This window comes from Labeo rohita, chromosome 24 (genome assembly GCF_022985175.1).
Source record: "Labeo rohita strain BAU-BD-2019 chromosome 24, IGBB_LRoh.1.0, whole genome shotgun sequence".
Lineage (NCBI taxonomy): Eukaryota > Metazoa > Chordata > Actinopteri > Cypriniformes > Cyprinidae > Labeo > Labeo rohita.
This window is the reverse complement of record NC_066892.1, coordinates 26,691,893-26,710,926: the sequence shown is the minus strand read 5'-3', so window position 1 is coordinate 26,710,926 and position 19,034 is coordinate 26,691,893. Positions and strand designations below refer to the sequence as shown.

The 19,034-nt window shown below is 35.5% G+C and overlaps 1 protein-coding gene across 2 annotated transcripts in view; it reads right to left on the bottom strand.

Annotated features, from left to right (window-relative positions):
- Positions 1–19,034, bottom strand: part of nck1b (NCK adaptor protein 1b) — a 55,695-nt gene that overhangs the window by 14,878 nt on the left and 21,783 nt on the right. For both annotated transcript variants that reach the window (XM_051097784.1, XM_051097785.1), the window contains exons 2-3: positions 13,153–13,204; positions 4,233–4,476 (exon numbers count right to left, since the gene is read on the bottom strand). In XM_051097784.1, the coding sequence (XP_050953741.1) occupies positions 4,233–4,458 (226 nt within the window). In that variant the 5' untranslated portion in view covers positions 4,459–4,476; positions 13,153–13,204. The remainder of the gene's footprint in view (positions 1–4,232; positions 4,477–13,152; positions 13,205–19,034) is intronic.

Below are 19,034 nucleotides of genomic sequence, written 5' to 3'. Positions count from 1 at the left end.
TTTTTTTTTTTATTTTTTTTTATTTTTAACAGATCTGCATGATTCACATAGGTCACATTTTCAGGTCGAAAAATCCGGAATTCCGGATTAATCCGGAAAAATCACATCCCTGAGACATACACATGCATTTAATTAGTTGTAGGGCACAAACTAGTTTATTAGTTTACCACATTTTCAACTTAAAACGGAAAACGTTTGCATTTTGGCCAGTCATTTACACAACTATGGCATTTTGGGGGCCTGAAAACAGGTTTCAAAGTGGAAGTTTTTCAAACCATGCTGTTACTGTCTCAGCGTAAACTACAAAAACACAAATTTGTGGAAACAGTGACGTCATGCACATGCGTATTATGTGTTCAGTCTATAAGAATGCATATGTGCACAGGCATGTAGTGTTTCTTTACAAAGTTATTTCTAGAGCCGGGTATCTAGGGCTGCCCCGATTCCCTAATTCAATTTGAGTTCTCGATTATTAAAAAACAAAAATCCTCGACTGCATTTTGTCCATGTCAAGTAACCAGCAAAATACCAGAAGTGGCACATTCTGGAGGAGAATGCACATATTCAAGAAATTACAGTGGCTGTAGCATTTCTGTCATAACGAAATGGCTAAATATTAAAGATTAAGTAGACATTTAAATTAAATGTTGTTTAGTCAATATAATGGTGTTTATATAATGCTCATCTAGAAATGCAACATTCGCTATTACATCAGATTTGTAAGGTAAATAATTTATAAACATTAGCCAACACAGGAGAATACATCATCTATCATCATGTTCAACATGATTTCAAAATAAAAGCTGAAACCCTCACTCTGAGTTTATACATTTTGATGTCCACATATTCATACAGTGGCTGTAGCTTTTCTATCATAAAGAAATGGCCAAATATTAAAGATTAAGTTGACATTTGAATTAAATGTTGCTAAGCCAATATTAATCAAGGATTAGATTGCACAGTAAAATGTAAAAACAATCGTCAGGCCGTTGGCACCCTCTGCAGGCATTTGTTGTAATGCGTAACATACATTAGCTCTATTGCTTATAATACATGTGTATTTTAACAGTAAAAACCATGATTACTTGCTTTAGATACTTTATTTGAGCTAATTATTATTGCCTCATTGCTATTATTTATGTATTTTAAGTAATTTTAAAGGATATTTTTCACTTTTCTATTTTACTACAAAAAACAGTTATAATTATGCGATTACTCAATTAATTGTCAGAATAATCGACAGATTATTCGATTACCAAAATAATCATTAGTGACGGCCCTAATTAGATTATGCAGTAAAGTGTAATAATGAATGCAAGGTCATTGCCGCCCTCTGCAGACATTTGATATAATGCATAATGTACGTTAGTGCTTTTTTGTATTTTTTGTCCAATAAAACCATGATTACTTGCTTTTGATACTTTTGAACTTATTGTTACTGCCTCATTGCTATTATATTTTAAGTAATTTTAAAAGGCTATTGTTTGCTTAGGTCTAATTTTATAACGTCAAAAAGTATTATAATTATCCGATTACTCGATTAATGGTCAGAATAATCGACCAATTACTCAAATACCAAAATAATCGTTGACAGTCCTATGCGTATTGTTCAAAAATTCTCACAACCGATACCTTGACTTCAACAGCAGTTCCTGAACAATACTTGTTCGATACCAAACTGTCTTATGTAGCATGATGCTACAGTGTGCATGAATGTTCACCTAACATGCGTTTTCGGTCATGTAGTGTGCACAGAAATCTTTCCTGAAATGCAGTGGAAACACCAGTATGGACAAGGACTGTTTTCATTTTAAAATGCCTTTTAAAACAAAAACGCACTAGTGTAAACACAGCCTTACATCTATGGGGTTTGGGGCGCTACAGCTTCACTTGTAAGCAACATCTCTAGACGTATAGGAGTAAACTAGTATTTTTCCTTGAGACAATCACCCGCAATTTATTTAGACATCAATCATGCTGCATTCTTATTGGCTCACTGAGGTTGACGTAGATCAACCACTTAGGTATGAAAATTTGGTACCAAATGACAAGACATTTTGGTATTGAGGCAATTCGGTCTGTCCCTAAAAAGTATCGAACTCCATACCCAGCTGTAGTTATAACGGCAACTACTGACCTGGTATGCATAACACTGTTTTTAGTCGTTTACGTGGATCTGTGTGAACAGTGATCGTTTTGACAACATTGTCATCTGTACGTGAAACTTTTCAGGAACACAAAAGAAAAACGTTTCTGTTTTTAATAAAATCATGTGTAAATGTATCCTAACATATAGTGGAGACAAGTTGTCATACGGCTGTTTCTCAGTACCTGTATGCCTTTGCATCAAATAGGAGATTTGAAAACCATGATGTTCTGTTAAAAAAAAAAAAAAACTAAAGAAAGGCTAAAAACCCTTGGGATAACATTACATTAGGACGCATTGATTTCCTACGGACAGCTCTGACTACATTCAAGCCAGAGGCTCAGAGCAGAATTTCCAGTCTGGTGATTCTACTGAAGCCGCTGGCTGAGGGGTCCAGGAGGTCTTCAGGTGTGGTAAACATGTGGTCTAGTCCAGACAGGAACTAAATGAGCTAATCTTTCAATCTCCTCCGTTTCTCTTTGTGTTGCTTATCTCCTAAAAATACACCTCACATTCCAGTGTCACAAACACTTCCCTCATCAACATCTCAAATCGTCTAAGAATTCGGCAAGGAATGTAAAGTCACCCTTTCTATTTTATGCACGCATGCTATTGATCATATTGTGAACAATTCATCAATGCATACAACATTTTTAATTAAAATTTCATAATCTTCTGAGGTATGGGTAGAGCGCTCTCTGGCAACACGCTGGTCTTCTACAATCATTTAGTCTGTTAAAACCTTGCATTTAGATCTGCCTCCTTCCAATCAACAACTGACGCACAGAATCACGTCACCACCCCACAGATTTCTTTTTCATCAATCTGTTAAACACTGCAAGCATTACGCTTGACATCGCTGAATATTTGACATTTTCATTAGATTCTTGAGACTCATTTTACACCAGTTTTAAAAAGAAAATACTGTATTAAAAGCCAATTGCAAGAGTATTACTTTTTGTTTGTATTATTGTCACGCTAAGCAAACTTTCACCCCTTTCACATTACAACTAAAACGCACCATGACATTTTGCATAGTTGTTTTTTGATTAGCATTAATTTTGCAAATTTAAAAAAAAAAAAGTTTACTGTTGGTAATAAGAAACTAATGAAAACTGCTTAATAAAATTAAACAAAAACAAGCAGCCATATGCATATATTTTAGAATTTGAATAATATATTACCAAAATCAACAAATATACAGTTTTAGACACGCGTGTGTAGTGGAAAATAAAACATACAGAAATTCTTAGCCCTAAATCAGCCTTAATCTTAGCCCCAAAATAACTGGAACAAGTTTTAATGAGATTCACTGCATTAATATGATTCTTTTTCTGTCAATAAAGCAAACGTGGAGCATGCACTGCAAACTGTTGATTGCTCAAAATGTTTAGATTCAACGCAAACAAGCACATTCAAGAGAAAATTGGTTCTTACTTTCTTTTATGATAATCAATTCATACACAATCTTATGTGGCTCAGAGCTCAAAACATCTTTAGAAAACTATGAGACGTTTACGGTACCTGAAAAATCATTCACTGAAGGTATCTGATTTTGGGTGATAGCGAGCAGTTGAACGCAGGAGGTTTTTCAAATGAAAGCGTCTAACTGTTCAGTACTGTATCTTCCTGTGTATCTAAGCAGCAAGCATCGTCGTGGTCAAAAACAAGACTCCCCCAGGAAATGACAACAAGAACATGCCCTACATACTAAACCGCACATTACCCAATTAGAAACAAATATATCTGGACCTCTTTAAAGCGGAAGTTTTGTTGCCCACACAACAGTGAAAATGAAAATCGTCAGGTTATTTTGACCCTTCCTTCTTTCTGCAACCAAAGCTGTTGCATGTTATTGCAGAATAATTGCAAATGTATCATAGGGCTTCAGAAATCACATGGGCTATGTTTGGGTGTTTTTTTAATCATTTCTGGAACTTTGCAACATTCTTTCTCACATTTGTAAAATGAAAAAGATCAGCCTGGACATTCTGCAAAATTTCCGGTGAAATTTTGACTTTCATTTGGGTTTGAAGCAACATGAGCCTCTAAATGTTCTCGAGTAAAGCAGAAGCTGCAGCCTTACCTAAAGTGTCTTTGAGGTTCTTGACGATTGATGCTTTCCTGGCACTGTTCTTCCGTTCGACATAGTTAGATGGCACAAAGCCTGTCTTGTTGGTAGCGTTTCGAACTCGCCACCAGGACTTGGAGTCGTCCAGGAGCCAGAGGCGCTCGTTCTTCTTAATGTCCAGCTCCTGGTCCTGCTGGGCCATGTAATCAAACTTGGCGATGACAATCACCTCTTCCGTCATCTTGGATTTATCTCAACACTGAGGAAGATAATTAAATTGAGGTTACATAGTGGAACCTGAGTTTCTTTAACAAGTCAAAACAATAATGAAAAGGAGAAAAGAGAAAAATCTCATCCAGTGTCCCAAGGTCAAATTGCTTTTTGGAACAGAAATCTTTAGAGGAACTCCGTAAACAACAACTGACATTTGCCGGGAACAATCCAGAGCTAAAATGTTAGTTGTGGAGATCCTGATGTTCAGTTGGATGACTAAGCTTGACATGATGGATCTAAAATGACAATTTTGTATTACAACAGCAAGCTGGAGAACAATCAGGCACTGCAGACCTTCAAGCCTAAAGGACACGTCCAGGTAGCGTTCTCAAGAACAGAGCGGCGCTGATTGGCCTACAGAGCTCAGGACAGCAACCCTGGCTGTCAGAATGGATTTACATCTTTGTTCACCTTCTCATGAGCATCTCCAGGCCAAAACATAGGTGACCTACTTTCTAAAGGTCTTTGGACCCATTTTCATTAGTTACATTAAACAAAGCTCATCCAGAAACAAAAACGTCAAAGTATTGCACTCATCTAAGACACGGGGAGTGGCTGGACTCAAAGGAATATAAACGAATACATACATTAAATACCCAAAAAAGCATTTGTTGTAACTGATATGCAGATTTGAGAAGGTTGTAAACACAATGGCCACATAATGTGACTGGTTATACACTGTAAAAGTGTGAAAACTGCTGTAATTTCCAGCTGTAATTTTGTAAAATTAACTTACACACAAATCACTTTGAAACCAAGCAGCTTTCTGTTGGTCAGTATGGCAAATTTGTGTGACCAACATGAACCCATTTGTGGGTTTTATGTGGGGAAATCTTTCACACTCACACTAAATTCCTATCTGTATGAATACCTACTGAAATGACTGAATGAAACAAAACCTTGGTAACTATTCATCTATGTTTTTACTAATTCTGGTAATCCAAAGCCCTTTAGAAAATGCTTAGCAATGCAGCACCCCATACAATATTAGTAGTTATAACAATATTAATTTACCACTAATGGGGTAGGAAATGCTTGCCACAAAATTTGTTTGTTCCCAGTTAGCTACATTTATATTTAGGGCCCCATAAAATCCAGTTTATTTTCCCCTAAAATCTGTGTTTTCCATTTTATTTTTTCTGGATTCTGTGTTTCACGATTTAAACAAATTCATAATTTCTAATGGAATGAACTAATAAAACTCTAACACCTGAATCAAATGAAAAAATAACAAAACACTGCATTTGTTTTTGTCAAAAACGTTGAGAAAACGTTTTTAAAAAATATATTGGATGCATGATACTTCTTAAAAATAATATTATCATTACATTGCATTTTAGTAATATATTAATATATTTCTGTCATAATATCTTCAAGCTAAACCAAACTTTTATTTTAACTGTTTGTTTGAAAACATTTTCAGTTCAGTTGTGAAGAGTTTCAGGTTAAATCTGGAAAAACAACAACAAACTGTACAGTGCTGGTGAATAAGGGTGGGCAGCATAACCAAAATATCATGCGATTTATTTCAGGAAAATCACAATTCTTTGTTATGTTGGTTTTACTATTTTGCAAGTTGTCTGAGCAGTACAGCCAGACTAATTTCCCTATTTTAAAACTAAAGGCTTACAAAGTAACAACATATTAAATAAAACAGAATGGGAGACATTTAGGCCAATATGGGTGAAGATAATAACATTTGTCATTATTTTATCTTTGGTATTAGAAAAGACAGTTAAAGATATACATTACTAAAACACATAATATACAAATAAAACAAACAGTGCTGTATTTTTCAGGTACAGCAGGTGTATTTAACAGTAGCGTTCAAGAAATTAAATGGACAAAAGTAAGTAAAAACACTATATACACTTCATAGAAATCTTTTGTAACATAAATGTCTTTACAATCACTTGTAATCAATTTAAAGCATCCTTGCTAAATAAAATGTAAATAATAATAATAATAATAATAATAAAATATTATACTGACTCCAAGCTTCTGAATGGCATAGTGTAATGTTACAAAAACTACAAAATCAAATAAACAAATGCTGATCTTTGGATCTTTCTATTCAAAGAATCCAGAAAAAAAAACTGTTTTAAAAATTGATAATAAAAATGAATGTTTCTTGAACAGCGAATCAGCATATTAGAATGATTTCTGAAGGATCATGTGACACTGAAGACTGGAGTAATGATGCTCAAAATTTAGCTTTGATCACAGAAATAAATTACATTCTAAAATATATTTGGTAACACTTTCTATGAAGCCCATATTTATAATACATTATAAGGGTATTCTTAAGACATTATAATGAATGCATAACGCATTACGAAAAACCTTATAATATGTTATATCATCTTATAAATAATCATAATTATGATACAATTATAACACATATGCATTTGCAGTTATTGTTAACAGATTAAGATTATTTATAACACACAATGAACACCATATTAAAAATCCAATTTTACATATATAATGGACTATATATCTTGACATTGTTTAAGATCTGCACAGTATCTTACTACATCTTTTAAGTGGTTAGGTGTGGAGTGTTATTTGAGTGTTCCCTGTGAGGCTAATATTAATTTTGATGTGAGCTAGTTAATTATTTCAACTGAAAAAATTGCACTGTTTATATGTTAGGTTACATTTTATGTTGATGCTCCCCTTAGTCTACTGACTATAGTTGACTACAAGCAACTTTGCAACTACATGTCAACTAACTGAGTATTAACAGGCTTATGTTAAAATTAGGGTAGGTAGAATGTTGACGCACTTGCAACGTTACTTATAGTAAGTTTGTCTTTTGGAAAACTATCAAAATAAAGTGTTAGCATATATTTAGCAGACATACTACAAATACTCCAAAGAGTGCTAGTTGACGTAGTTGCAGAGTTACTAATCAACAGCTCACTAAAGGGTACCATCAAAATAATCAAATTGACATCACAGCAAAAATAGTTCAAAGCAAATGTGTCATATTACACATTCATCTGATTTGATCTTATGGCTGTTTAAGAAGAAAAATATTAGTATTATTACAACTAGGGGTGCTCCGATCCTTCATCTCTGGATGTGAAATAGCCCGTAACATCATTTAGGGCACTGACATCACCAAAACTGAGCAGACTGAGACGAGTAAGATCGGTTAAGTGAGCAGCTGCAGTACTTTAGACGGCGTTGTTGTGCTCCGCCATCTCACGATATTAAAATAAATAAAATAAATAAATACATAAATAAATAAATAACTTTGCTTGCCGTACTTTACACAGGACTGGTGGAGAATGTGAACTGATACGCCTGTTTCTGTGGTGTTAAGGGAAAGCACCTCCGCAGCGCGTTCTTAACATAGGAGAAAGACATTTCTGCTTGCTGCAATAAATGTCTATTTTTCTGCACTAAACAAGTGAATTTCGAAGAGATATTTTCAGAGATGATAGATAAGATGTTATAGAATAATAATTTAATGAAAAACGAATTTCCTGAAAACGTCCCACGCGACATCCGACAGGTTTTCCCAGATCTCATCACATATAGTCATATTTCTGCAAAAGAATTGCTGAAATTTTAAGCTGTTAAATTATTGTAGTTGGGTTAAGTGGCTTAGGTTTTATTGTTGTTGTGTTTTGCATTGACTTAATAAAGTATAGTACTACTACTTTTTTTTTTTTCTTTTTACTTTTAATACTTTGTTAATTTAAAGAACTTTTTTGCCCAATAAAAATATATTCTTGTGTCATCCACCACTTTGTGGCTTTTTTAAAAGTATCGGTTCAGGCACCGTTTTGGCACCGGTACCGTTTTAAAAGTATCGATTTGGCACCGGTATCGAAAAAACCCCAAACGATACCCAACCCTAGGTACGACATGCAGCGGCATGCTCAGGCGCTTTTCAGCGCGGGTAAAACAATTATAATGCTGAGGTACAATTCATATTTCTTCATTAAATAACTTGTAAAGTAATTTGAAAACCTTATGTGAGCCGTAATTTCACAAACAGCGCGAAAGAATGACCGCGCACTCTCTCTCGAAAGTGCGCAAATGGCTTCCAATCACCACATCGCGTCTGACAATAAGCAAGCAGCACAGCTGACACAGGAATTGTTACTTGCAGAATAGAATCAGTGTCGCATCATCGCTAAAGTTTGTAAACTGCATTTATTTTTAATTCTTTCCAGTGTTTAACCATTCAGCGCTCGCATGCTCCCCCTGGAGACTGGGCGCTCATGCACACTTGAAGCGTAAACACATAACGCCACGTTCACATTCCTACGTTTGCAGTGCGTATTTTTTCCATTGTCATGCTAACGGATTAAAGCATTCAAGCTCAAGCTGCACACGGTTGCGGTCTAGTAGTGCGTTCCAGGAGCGGTGTATCTGCAGCAGTGTATAGATAGTTTCCGTACGGAGTCTGTGCTGTGCGCGCAGAATTAAATATATATATTTAAGTCTCCCCTCCACCCCTCAAATTAAAAAAAAAAACTCCCCTCTCTCAAAAAAAAACAAACAAAAACAAAAACATCCGGCCCTGAATAAGTGTCTAAAAATCCTGATTGGAGTATCTCTATAAATAATTCTACATAATTAATAGGAGGCTTTAAAAAGATCCGTATCGGTGATTGGATCGGCACATACAGCTTCCTGTGATCGGCGATCGGTCTCGAAAAAGCCTGATCGGAGCACCTATAATTACAACTGTACTTATAAGTGGTCATTGATTGCTTTAAGTAAAGTAGCATACAAATGATGGCAAGATATGAGACTTATAATACATTATAACTATGAGAAATATAATTCATTGTAACTGAAGGGGTCATCAGATGCCCATTTTCCACAAGTTGATATGATTCTTTAGGGACTTAATGAAAAGTCTATAACATGCTTTGGTTAAAGATTCTCAATGGTTGTGTAAAACAAAACCCTTTTTACCTTGCCAAAATCAGCTCTGCAAAAATCATCCTGATCTAGTTGAGGCTGCTTTAAATGTTAATGAGCTCTGCTCGCCCCGCCCCTCTCTTCTCTCTGTGGAGTGACGAGCCTGTTTACTTTAGCCAAATTTAGCCGCTAAACTTGCTAACTAGCACGTTATTAGGAAAGGTGATTGCAGAGATTCATAAAAAAAACCCTTATACTCACTTCTGCTGTAAGTGAAGCTGGATCATGAATGATTCGCGCGAACATAGGCAGTTATATATGTAGATCGGGAGGTGCATTCCTTTCACAAACAAACGTAATCTACTGCGTCTTCAGCGGCTCAGATGTCGGGAGTAAATGACGACCACTATGTTCATTATTACATCCAGCAACACAACACCTCAATCGGAGATATTCTTGTCTAACTTACATCCCTGCTCCGGCATCAAAACAGGGTTTGAAATTAACTTTTTTACTTAGTAGCACTGGTGCTCCCAACTTGAAAAAGTTAGGAGCACCAAAAAAAAATTTTGGAGTGCCAAATGAATATTAAGGTTGTATTAAATACAACTACACAACCTATAGCCTACAGCCTAGATATGTTATGTAGGCTAATTTGCGCACATCGGGGAGTCGCCCTCTAAACGTGGTGTATTAAAATTGCTTTTGAATGCGCGTGCACGATTTACTTTCGGTTTCGTTTTAACGATGGCGCTAAACTCTCGGCGGTGTTGAGCGTGCATTCTACAATACAAGACATTAATTTAACAAAACAATTTGAAAGAGGGGCCAGAATTGCATCTGACAGAATGTGCGCTGTAGCACGAAATATAGTATATTTCTTCAAAAGCAGACTGTGGAGACATTTTATTTGTCCACAATCAAAAATCGTCATATCACACACCCCTAATTGCAAAGTTTGTACAAATCCGGAACAGAGGTTGGTTGAGAGAGAGAGAAAAAAACGGCCGGTTCCGAGTTTCAGTGGAGCGCAGTGTCAGTAACAGGGAGTGATTGACGGATAATATCTAAATTCTGCATTAAAGTTAAGAATGTACAGATCGAGTTTAATTAGTTATGTAATGTTGGAGAAAACGGCGAAACTGTCACTGTATCAGCTCACAGCGGTCTGGGCAGTGGTTAGGCTAGCGAAAGTTTTGTAAAGAAATGAAAACAAGCCGCACCACAACAATTTTTCGCACTCGCACAAATGCTTCCAAATATATTTTGAGGTTGCACAGATTAAATTTTGGGAGCATATGCGACCAAAACGGTCGCAATTTCGAGCCCTGCAAAACAATGGAGGTCGGGCTGTTACAGCTGATCCGAGGTAAGACGCTCATGTCAATCAACTATTGTGGGAGCGGCCCCTGTCTGTGTGATGCCACACCAACAGGCATCTGAGAATGGCTTGATTTGAAAAAGGGGATATTATTTTTACAGATTAATTAAAAACCACTGCATGGATTTTTATCATTATAGGGTAGATTTGTACACTGCCAACACACATTAATGTTCAAACAACATGAAAAAGTGAAGTTTGCTTCCGATGACCCTTTTAAGAATACCCTTATAATGTATTATAAATATGGGCTTTAGAATGTGTTACCATATATTCAAATAGAAAGCAGTTATTGTAAATAGTAAAAATATTTCACAATATTACTGCTTTTGCTTTATTTTGGATCAAATACATGCAGGCTTGGTAAGCAGAAGAGACTTCTTAAAAAAAAAAAAAAAAAAAAAAAAATCTTACTGTTCAAAAACGTTTGACTGTTAGTCTAAGTGCAGTGTCCTATGAGTGTAACTCTACCATTTGATGTGAATGTATGTCGCGTTGCACAGTACATTGAGACGAAGGTGCCAGAACTGCAACTGGTAGAACGGCGCTGTAGCACAACTCTACAAAATTACTTCAAAAGCAGATTGTGGAGACATTTTAATCATCCACAAACAAAAATCGTGATATCACACACCCCTTTGGTGAAGTGACTGTCAGAGCAGCTCTGGAGATGAAGTTTACATTTTCATGTCCTCATATATTAAGACCCAGATGCTGGAAGCACCATAAGCATCATGCGTTTGAGTTTGTGTAGACCAGGGGTGTCCAAAGTCCAGCCCGTGGGCCAAATGCAGCCCATGGATGAATTTCAAACGGCCCGCAACTTGTCTACTGTAATGTATTATATGTGGCCCGCCAAACATAATTTTCAAAATATGCAGTTTCACAGTGTCACGCAAGGTGACCAGATGCAGCAGTAAAATGTAGCGATAACAATTTGCGCTGACATTTTCTTTGCACAAGAATTTCTGAATGCACCAAAAGCGGGAGAGCGTAAATTATGAATACGCCGGCACTGCACGGACCATTATTAGCTCTGCCTTAAGACAGCGAAGCGTGAGCTCAGAACAAATGCGTTTACTTTTTGACTGATGTCGATCACGCAACCACTAAACAGCGTTGTGAGATTCTGTGAGAAACATTCAAGTTTGGAGCAGAGGTATCCAATATAAAAAAAAAACAGAGGATATAAAATAGTTTAAAAAAAGAAGAAAAAACAGTGCTGCATCAACACTGACTTGGATTGTTAGAATTTAAGTTTTTTTTTTCAGTCCACAAATCACCTACATTTACAATGGATTTACTGTAGTAAAAGTAACTATGGTATTGTAGCAGAAATGTGGGATGTTCATATTGAATTTTATTTAAAATTATATTATTAATGTGGACATATACACTACCTAAATTTTGAACAGTCAGATTTTTATTTTTATTTTTTTAAAGGGGCAAAATGTAATTTACTCCTGTGATCAAAGCTTCATTTTCAACATCACTACTCCAGTCTTTAGTGTCACATGATCTTTCAGAAATCATTCTAATATTGTTATTATTATTATGAATATTTAAAACAGTTAAGTAAATTTTTTTATAATGTTACAAAAGATTTCTAATTCAGATAAATGTTGCTCCTCTAAACTTTCTATTTATCAAAGAAACCTGAAAAAATTCTACTCAGCTGTTTTCAACGTAATAATGATAGTAATAAATGTTTTTTGAGCTGCAAATCAAAATATTACAATGATTTCTGAAGCATCATGTGACTGGAGTAATAATGATAAAAATGCAGCGTTGAAATAACATGAATAAATTACATTTTAAAATATACTCAAATAGAAAACTGTTATTTTAAATAGTAAAAAAATATTTCAAAATTGTGTTGTTTTTGCTGTACTTTGGATCAAATAAATGCAGGCTTGGTGAGCAGAAGAGACTTCACTAAAAATCTTACTGTTCAAAAACTGAGTGGTAGTGTATAGGCCAATTGAATGTAATGTAAGGGAGTAATACTATATAGGCCAAAGATATTTTTGTTATGCAATTTTTTTGCATTTCTATTTATAAATAATAAGTGTGTTAAGAGACTTAATACCATCTCTGGAGAAGCATCCAGCCCCCAGTGTGTCCAGGTCATCAAATCTGGCCCTCTTTAAAAAAAAAATTTGGACACCCCTGGTGTAGACGAATCTGCGCCATTCATTCACACAGACACGCAAAACATCCAGACTTGTTCACCACATGCACTGGCTGCTGTTGTGTTTATTCCTGCTGTATGATTGGCTGTTAGATTAATCCACACCGAGTAAAAATGTCCTTATCAACATATATTTTCTCAATATGATATCACATTGAGCACCCACCCACAAAACATTAGCAAACGGCAGTATAAATGCTTACCAGTGCTGCATCAAAGCTGTGGATATCTTAATAGAGATGCTCTATGGCAGACCTGGAAAAGAAAGAAAATCAAAGTTCAACAAACACAAAAAAGAATAACAACTAATGGAAATAGGCTGCAATGACTTTGGAAAGAAATCAATGAACATCTCTCATCCGAAGCGTCTGGCACGCACGCTGGCGACTGCATTTTTGGACACACCCTCAGCAGGGTACGTGGGGAATGTGCCACTGTTTGCTCGCCGAAGACAAGCATCTCGCCAGCGATTGTGTGCCATTTGGCTAAATAAATAACTGATGAAGATGACCATTGTTTCAAGACCTCGGCGCAGCGACTGCCAGAAGACAGTTTATAGTCAAATGATGTCCGTACAGTCAAAGCGAGAGATCACTTCCTCTGGAATGATGGCCAGCGATTGTCTATTGTCCAAACATGAGTCAGAAAGATGGGAAAAGGCAGATTATTAAGTAGGACGCAAACAGCGAAATCAGGATATGCCGTTTCATTTCAAATCCATCATACAGGATAATGAGCATGTGGGCAGAAAAAAAAAAAAAATGGGCGAATGTGGCTTCCAATCTATGATCCCTGACATCATACCTGACAAACTGAAAGCAGATTTCAGTAAAATGCACCAAAAACAAGAACAATTGCTGTACAGTAGAATGTCCTAAGTAATAATAATCATACATTTACTCTTGTACAGTAGAATGTACAAAATAATAATCATACCTTTTTATTTTAAGCTTTTTGAGAATCACACAATTTTCCATGTTTTAATAGTATGTTATGCAGCACTAGCAATAAATAAATAATAAAGTAAAAAATAAAGTATTTAATTCTGATTTGACTTCATTTTAAAAAGATTAAATGTTTTAAAATACAGTTGAGGTCAGAAGTTTACATAAAAATAAGAGGGATCTTACAAAATGCATGTTATTTTTTATTTAGTACTGACCTAAATAAGATATTTCACATGAAAGATGTTTACATATACTTCTAATAGAGAAAATAATAGTTGAAATTATAAATATGACCCTGTTCGACATTTTTATACATTGATTCTTAATACTGTGTGTATATGGAAGAAAACACAATGCATTAAGAGCAGGGGGGGGGTGAAAACTTTTTGAATTTGAAGATCAGGCTAAATTTAACTTATTTTGTCTTGTGAGAAACATGTAACTATCTTCTGTAGCTTCTGAAGGGCAGTACTTAATGAAAAAAAATATGGTATTTAAGCAAAATAAGAAAAATGTACAAATCTTCATTCTGTTCAAAAGTTTTCACCCCCCCAGCTCTTAATGCATGGTTTTTCCTTATGGAGCATCCGTGAGTGTTTGAACCTTCTGTAATAGTTGCATATGAGTCCCTCCGTCGTCATCAGTATGAAAAGATGGATCTCAAAATCATACAGTCATTATTGGAAAGAGTTCAAATACACTAAAATTCTGATAAAACAAAGAATTTGTGGGACCTAAAGGATCTTTCTGAAGAATGGTGGGCAGTTTAACTGTTTAGGACAAACAAGGGATAATTATCACTAAACCAAAAAAACAAACAAACAAAAAAAACAGCTGTGGATCATTAAGGCAACAACACAGTATTAAGAATCAAGCATATGTAAACTTTAACATGATCCTTTTTTATAAATTCAACTATTATTTTCTCTTGTGGACTATATGTAAACATCTTATGTGAAATATCTTACTCAGGTCAGTACTAAATAAAAAAAACAAAAAAACAAAACATGCATTTTGTATGATCCCTCTTATTTTGGTAAAATAATTTAAATTTAGCAGATTCTGCAAGGTGTATATAAACTTTTGACCTCAACTGTGTTAATTGTTGATTACCACTGTTTTTGATAAAACTGTATTAAATCATTAAATCAACTGTACACATTTTATGACTTTCATTAAATGGACACACTTTCTGATTACTAAAAATTCATTAACCATTAAAACAAAAAAAATAAATAATAAATGATTTGATAGGGCCCTACAAGTGGACGTGAAGATGCCATGCCTGCAAGTCTACATCAAGTGTGCAATTTAGGACATGAATGCATGCACTGCAAGGCTGCTTCAGATTTTCACCAGAACAAAGAATCTTCGACAGCACTATTACGTTTCTGACTGCTTATGAAATGGTGCACAGCTAAGCAGCTCGCTAGGTTTTGTAATAGATTGACACCACTCTGTGTGCGACCAAATTTTTTGCAAACCAAAATCTTGCTACTGAACACCCCAAACATGCAAAACCCGAGGCGTTTTGACAGATAGTGGTTTCTACGTCGAATGATTTGACACGATAGCTTTTTTTTGGCAACTGAAGTTCTCACACACGTCTGTTGATGAACTCCCCTGCACGGTAAACCAGATCTATTTTACGAGTTCTATTACAAGAACGTCCAACCTCTAGCAGTTTCACTAATTAGATTAATGAACGCTGGGAGGCAAAGTTAACAACAGAGTGCAGAGACAGTCGGAGACACTCCCTAACTCTGGCAGACAAAGCCTGCAGCCCATCGACTCCCACCACATAGCTGGAGAGTTCACAGCCAGAGAACGCAAAACGAAGGCCAATCGTACGCCACGTGCTAATCTAACACATTCTCCTTATAGTCTAGCTTTTTCTCCATCACTACTTGTCTGTTCACAACCTTAAATAATAAAGTATCAGACCAACTGTATTTAGAAACACTCCCATTGCAAAGGATGCAAATATGATTTAAAAGCGAAGAAAAGTGGAGGGAGGAAATGATGCTCGTCTTCAGAGAGACTTCAAAAGCTCCAGTTCTGATTTTCACCCATTGAAGACACAGCAAACATGTGAATTGAATCTCAAAGCTACACAACAGCTCTCTGCAGCTCTTTGCACATTATAAACGAACGCCGTCTGTGTTTATCATCACAAAAAGCACAGAGGGCACCTCTTCTCAGAAGCGCGCCTGTTTCAGCTCCTTTATGCCGCTGTCTGATAAACACGTTAGCTTCAAGAAACCTCCAGCCGTGTGCATCTGCGCTCTTTGAGCTTTTAGGACTCGAGGAGGAAAAAGAGAGACTCACTTCACAGAAGAGAACAAAACAAAACATCTGCGCTCCAGTCATACTATTGAGGCCACGAGAGCTGAAATGAGCCGCTATCCTCCCTCTCCATCTGTCTCTCAGCCGTCCCAGAAACCTTTTCGCTCATTAGAGTTGGGGTGGAACAGCACAGATGTGTTTGGTTTGTCCCACAGGTTCACGCGTTTGACATTTACGACCTCGCCAAATGATGTGTGCAAATTATTTTACAAACGATAAGCTGACTAGTCATGAGATAGAGTATGAAAAAAAGCCTTCATTTTGGAGTTACAGATGTGAGCGATAAGAAGCACTGAAGCACAGGGGTTCTATTGTCTACTGGGACTCGTTTTAATAAATATAACTTGTATTTACAATAGATCTTATTGTGCCATTAAAAACTGCTTATCTGAATTGTATATATATTACATATACAATTCAAAAGGATACAATATATATTATATATGCCTAATATAAATAGCCAACATACAGTTTAATTTTTCCAAATTAAAGAATTTACAGGGTATCTGCACAATTTTTAAAATAAAATTTAAGGCTTTTTAAGACCCGCACAAATAAAATCAATACTGTATGAGTGGGGTAGGGCAATGTCTATGGTAACATATTAATGACTGGTACAAAATGACTAAAACAAAAACAAAAACACTAAACTAAAAGTATAAATTTCAAAAACAGGTTTTACACAAATGCAAAAAAATGTATATAGTGATAAACCTCACATTTCAGCCTTTTAAACTATTTTAAAGAAAAGGGATTAGTCAAAAGTAGCTATAAAGTATTATCTTAATTTTACACTTTTTTTTGTCTTGTTTCCAGCCAAAATATCTAAAAATTCTAAAATCAAGAAGTGAAAATTATTGTCTTATTTTCAAGTCAAAATTAAGTGGCAAATTAATCTGCCAATGAGGTAAGTAAAATAATCTTGTTTTCTGCTTGAAATAAGATTTTTTTGCTTCCCCCACTGGCAGATTATTTTTCTTGTTCTAAGCAAAAACTCACTTAAATTTGATTTGTCTAAAAAATCCTTCTTGATTTAACAATTTTTAGATATTTTGGCAAGAAACAAGACAAAAAATTGAGCATGTAAGAAAAGCATTTTTGCAGTGCACAGGAAACTTTCTGCATTTTTAAATAAAAAAGAAACTCATTCTGTATGATTTAGAAGCTTTTGTACCCATGGGGACCTCACTTTAGGCCCCCCCCGTGACACGAGTTCCCATGAGTCTGTGTGTATTCAGGTTTAAGTCCCCACCATTATATATAAACCAAACCCACACACACACCTACAATCGTTTGGAATTTTGAAGCCACATTAGTGATTTTTGCATTGTTCTGGAAAAAACAAACAAACAAAAAAGGCAAATAGCCAGCAGGTGATGCTTTTAAAACTGCACAAAACAGTCTCCCCGGTAACGACTGTACATAAAGTAGCACGGTGCTCATTAACGCTACATTATCAGACATTATAAATAGGCAAGATGAAATTAAAACTTTATTGAAATGAAAATGCCTAGCATGAGCTCCCTGAATCTCGCTGTCTAAACTCCAAAATGAATCTCGTTTACATCGTATCTGCACTGCTGTTGACAGTAGTCGAGAGAGTGCAGAATGCATTCAGTGAGCGCATGATCGGAATACAAACTGTATCGTTTTGCGGATTTTATTCTCACCGAGGACTAATCTAAACACCTCTGAATGGCCACTGCATACATGTGCTAAATGTACGTGCGTGATTTATGATATAGGGCCCTATGATTTCTGCGATGCAGAAAAATTGCAGATGGAATCGCGGAATCCAGTCTTAAAAACGGAACTGACTGAATAACGCGGAATGTCACGGTAGTAGGTCACAAAGTAGGTCATTACCCTTAAATCAAACCGCAATGTGGACTAGTATCTGTAAATATTATGCCGCAAAAATACCATTTAAATGTGAATGCTGCATGTTCTGCGTGTCTCTGTTTTAATGAATGGAGCAGACGAGCGGTTTTGTTTACTACACACACTGAAGCGCACATGACACTCACGGCGATTTCAGCATCCGTCCACTCACTAAAGGACTAAGGACATAAATATATGAACAATATCTGCTGACAGTCACTTCATGAGCATTTGACCATTCCATTTTAGGAAAACTAGCGTTATATCATATACACACAGAAATGTAAAGGAAGACATGGCAACCCGTCAAAATAAAAGTCCGGTTTAACTTGAAGACATTGTTCCAGAAATATATTACTACTATTACTACTACTCCTAAAATGAAACAAAATTTTTTTTCTTAGGGTATAATCACACAACATTTCTTCCCTGTTTTAATTTTAATAGTAAATTCCCATTTGTTTGCCAAAAAAAAAAAGTTTGCTTAATATTCAATAATTAAAAGATAAATGAAATTAATGTTTTATGCTTTCATTTGATAACCAGAACATTTTAAATGCACAACACAGAATTTCTGAGGGTAAAAAAAAACCTTTCATAAGGCTATTTTAAGAATAAACGTGAATAAATTAAGTATGCATTCAAATAATTAGACGTACTAAAGCACAGAATTTAATAACAATAAAATATATAGTGAGAAAAAAATAAACATTTCATAGGGCTCTAAACATGTCATTTTTGTTAAACCTTTATTAAACTGATGTGAAATCGTATAAGTTTCATGATTTTAATTAATTAGACATGCTCTTTGATTAATACAATTTAATTTACCATTTAAAAGGAGTTTGGAAAAAAAAATACGGAATTTGGGAAAAAATAAAACGGATTTCACAGGGCCCACAAGTGAGATT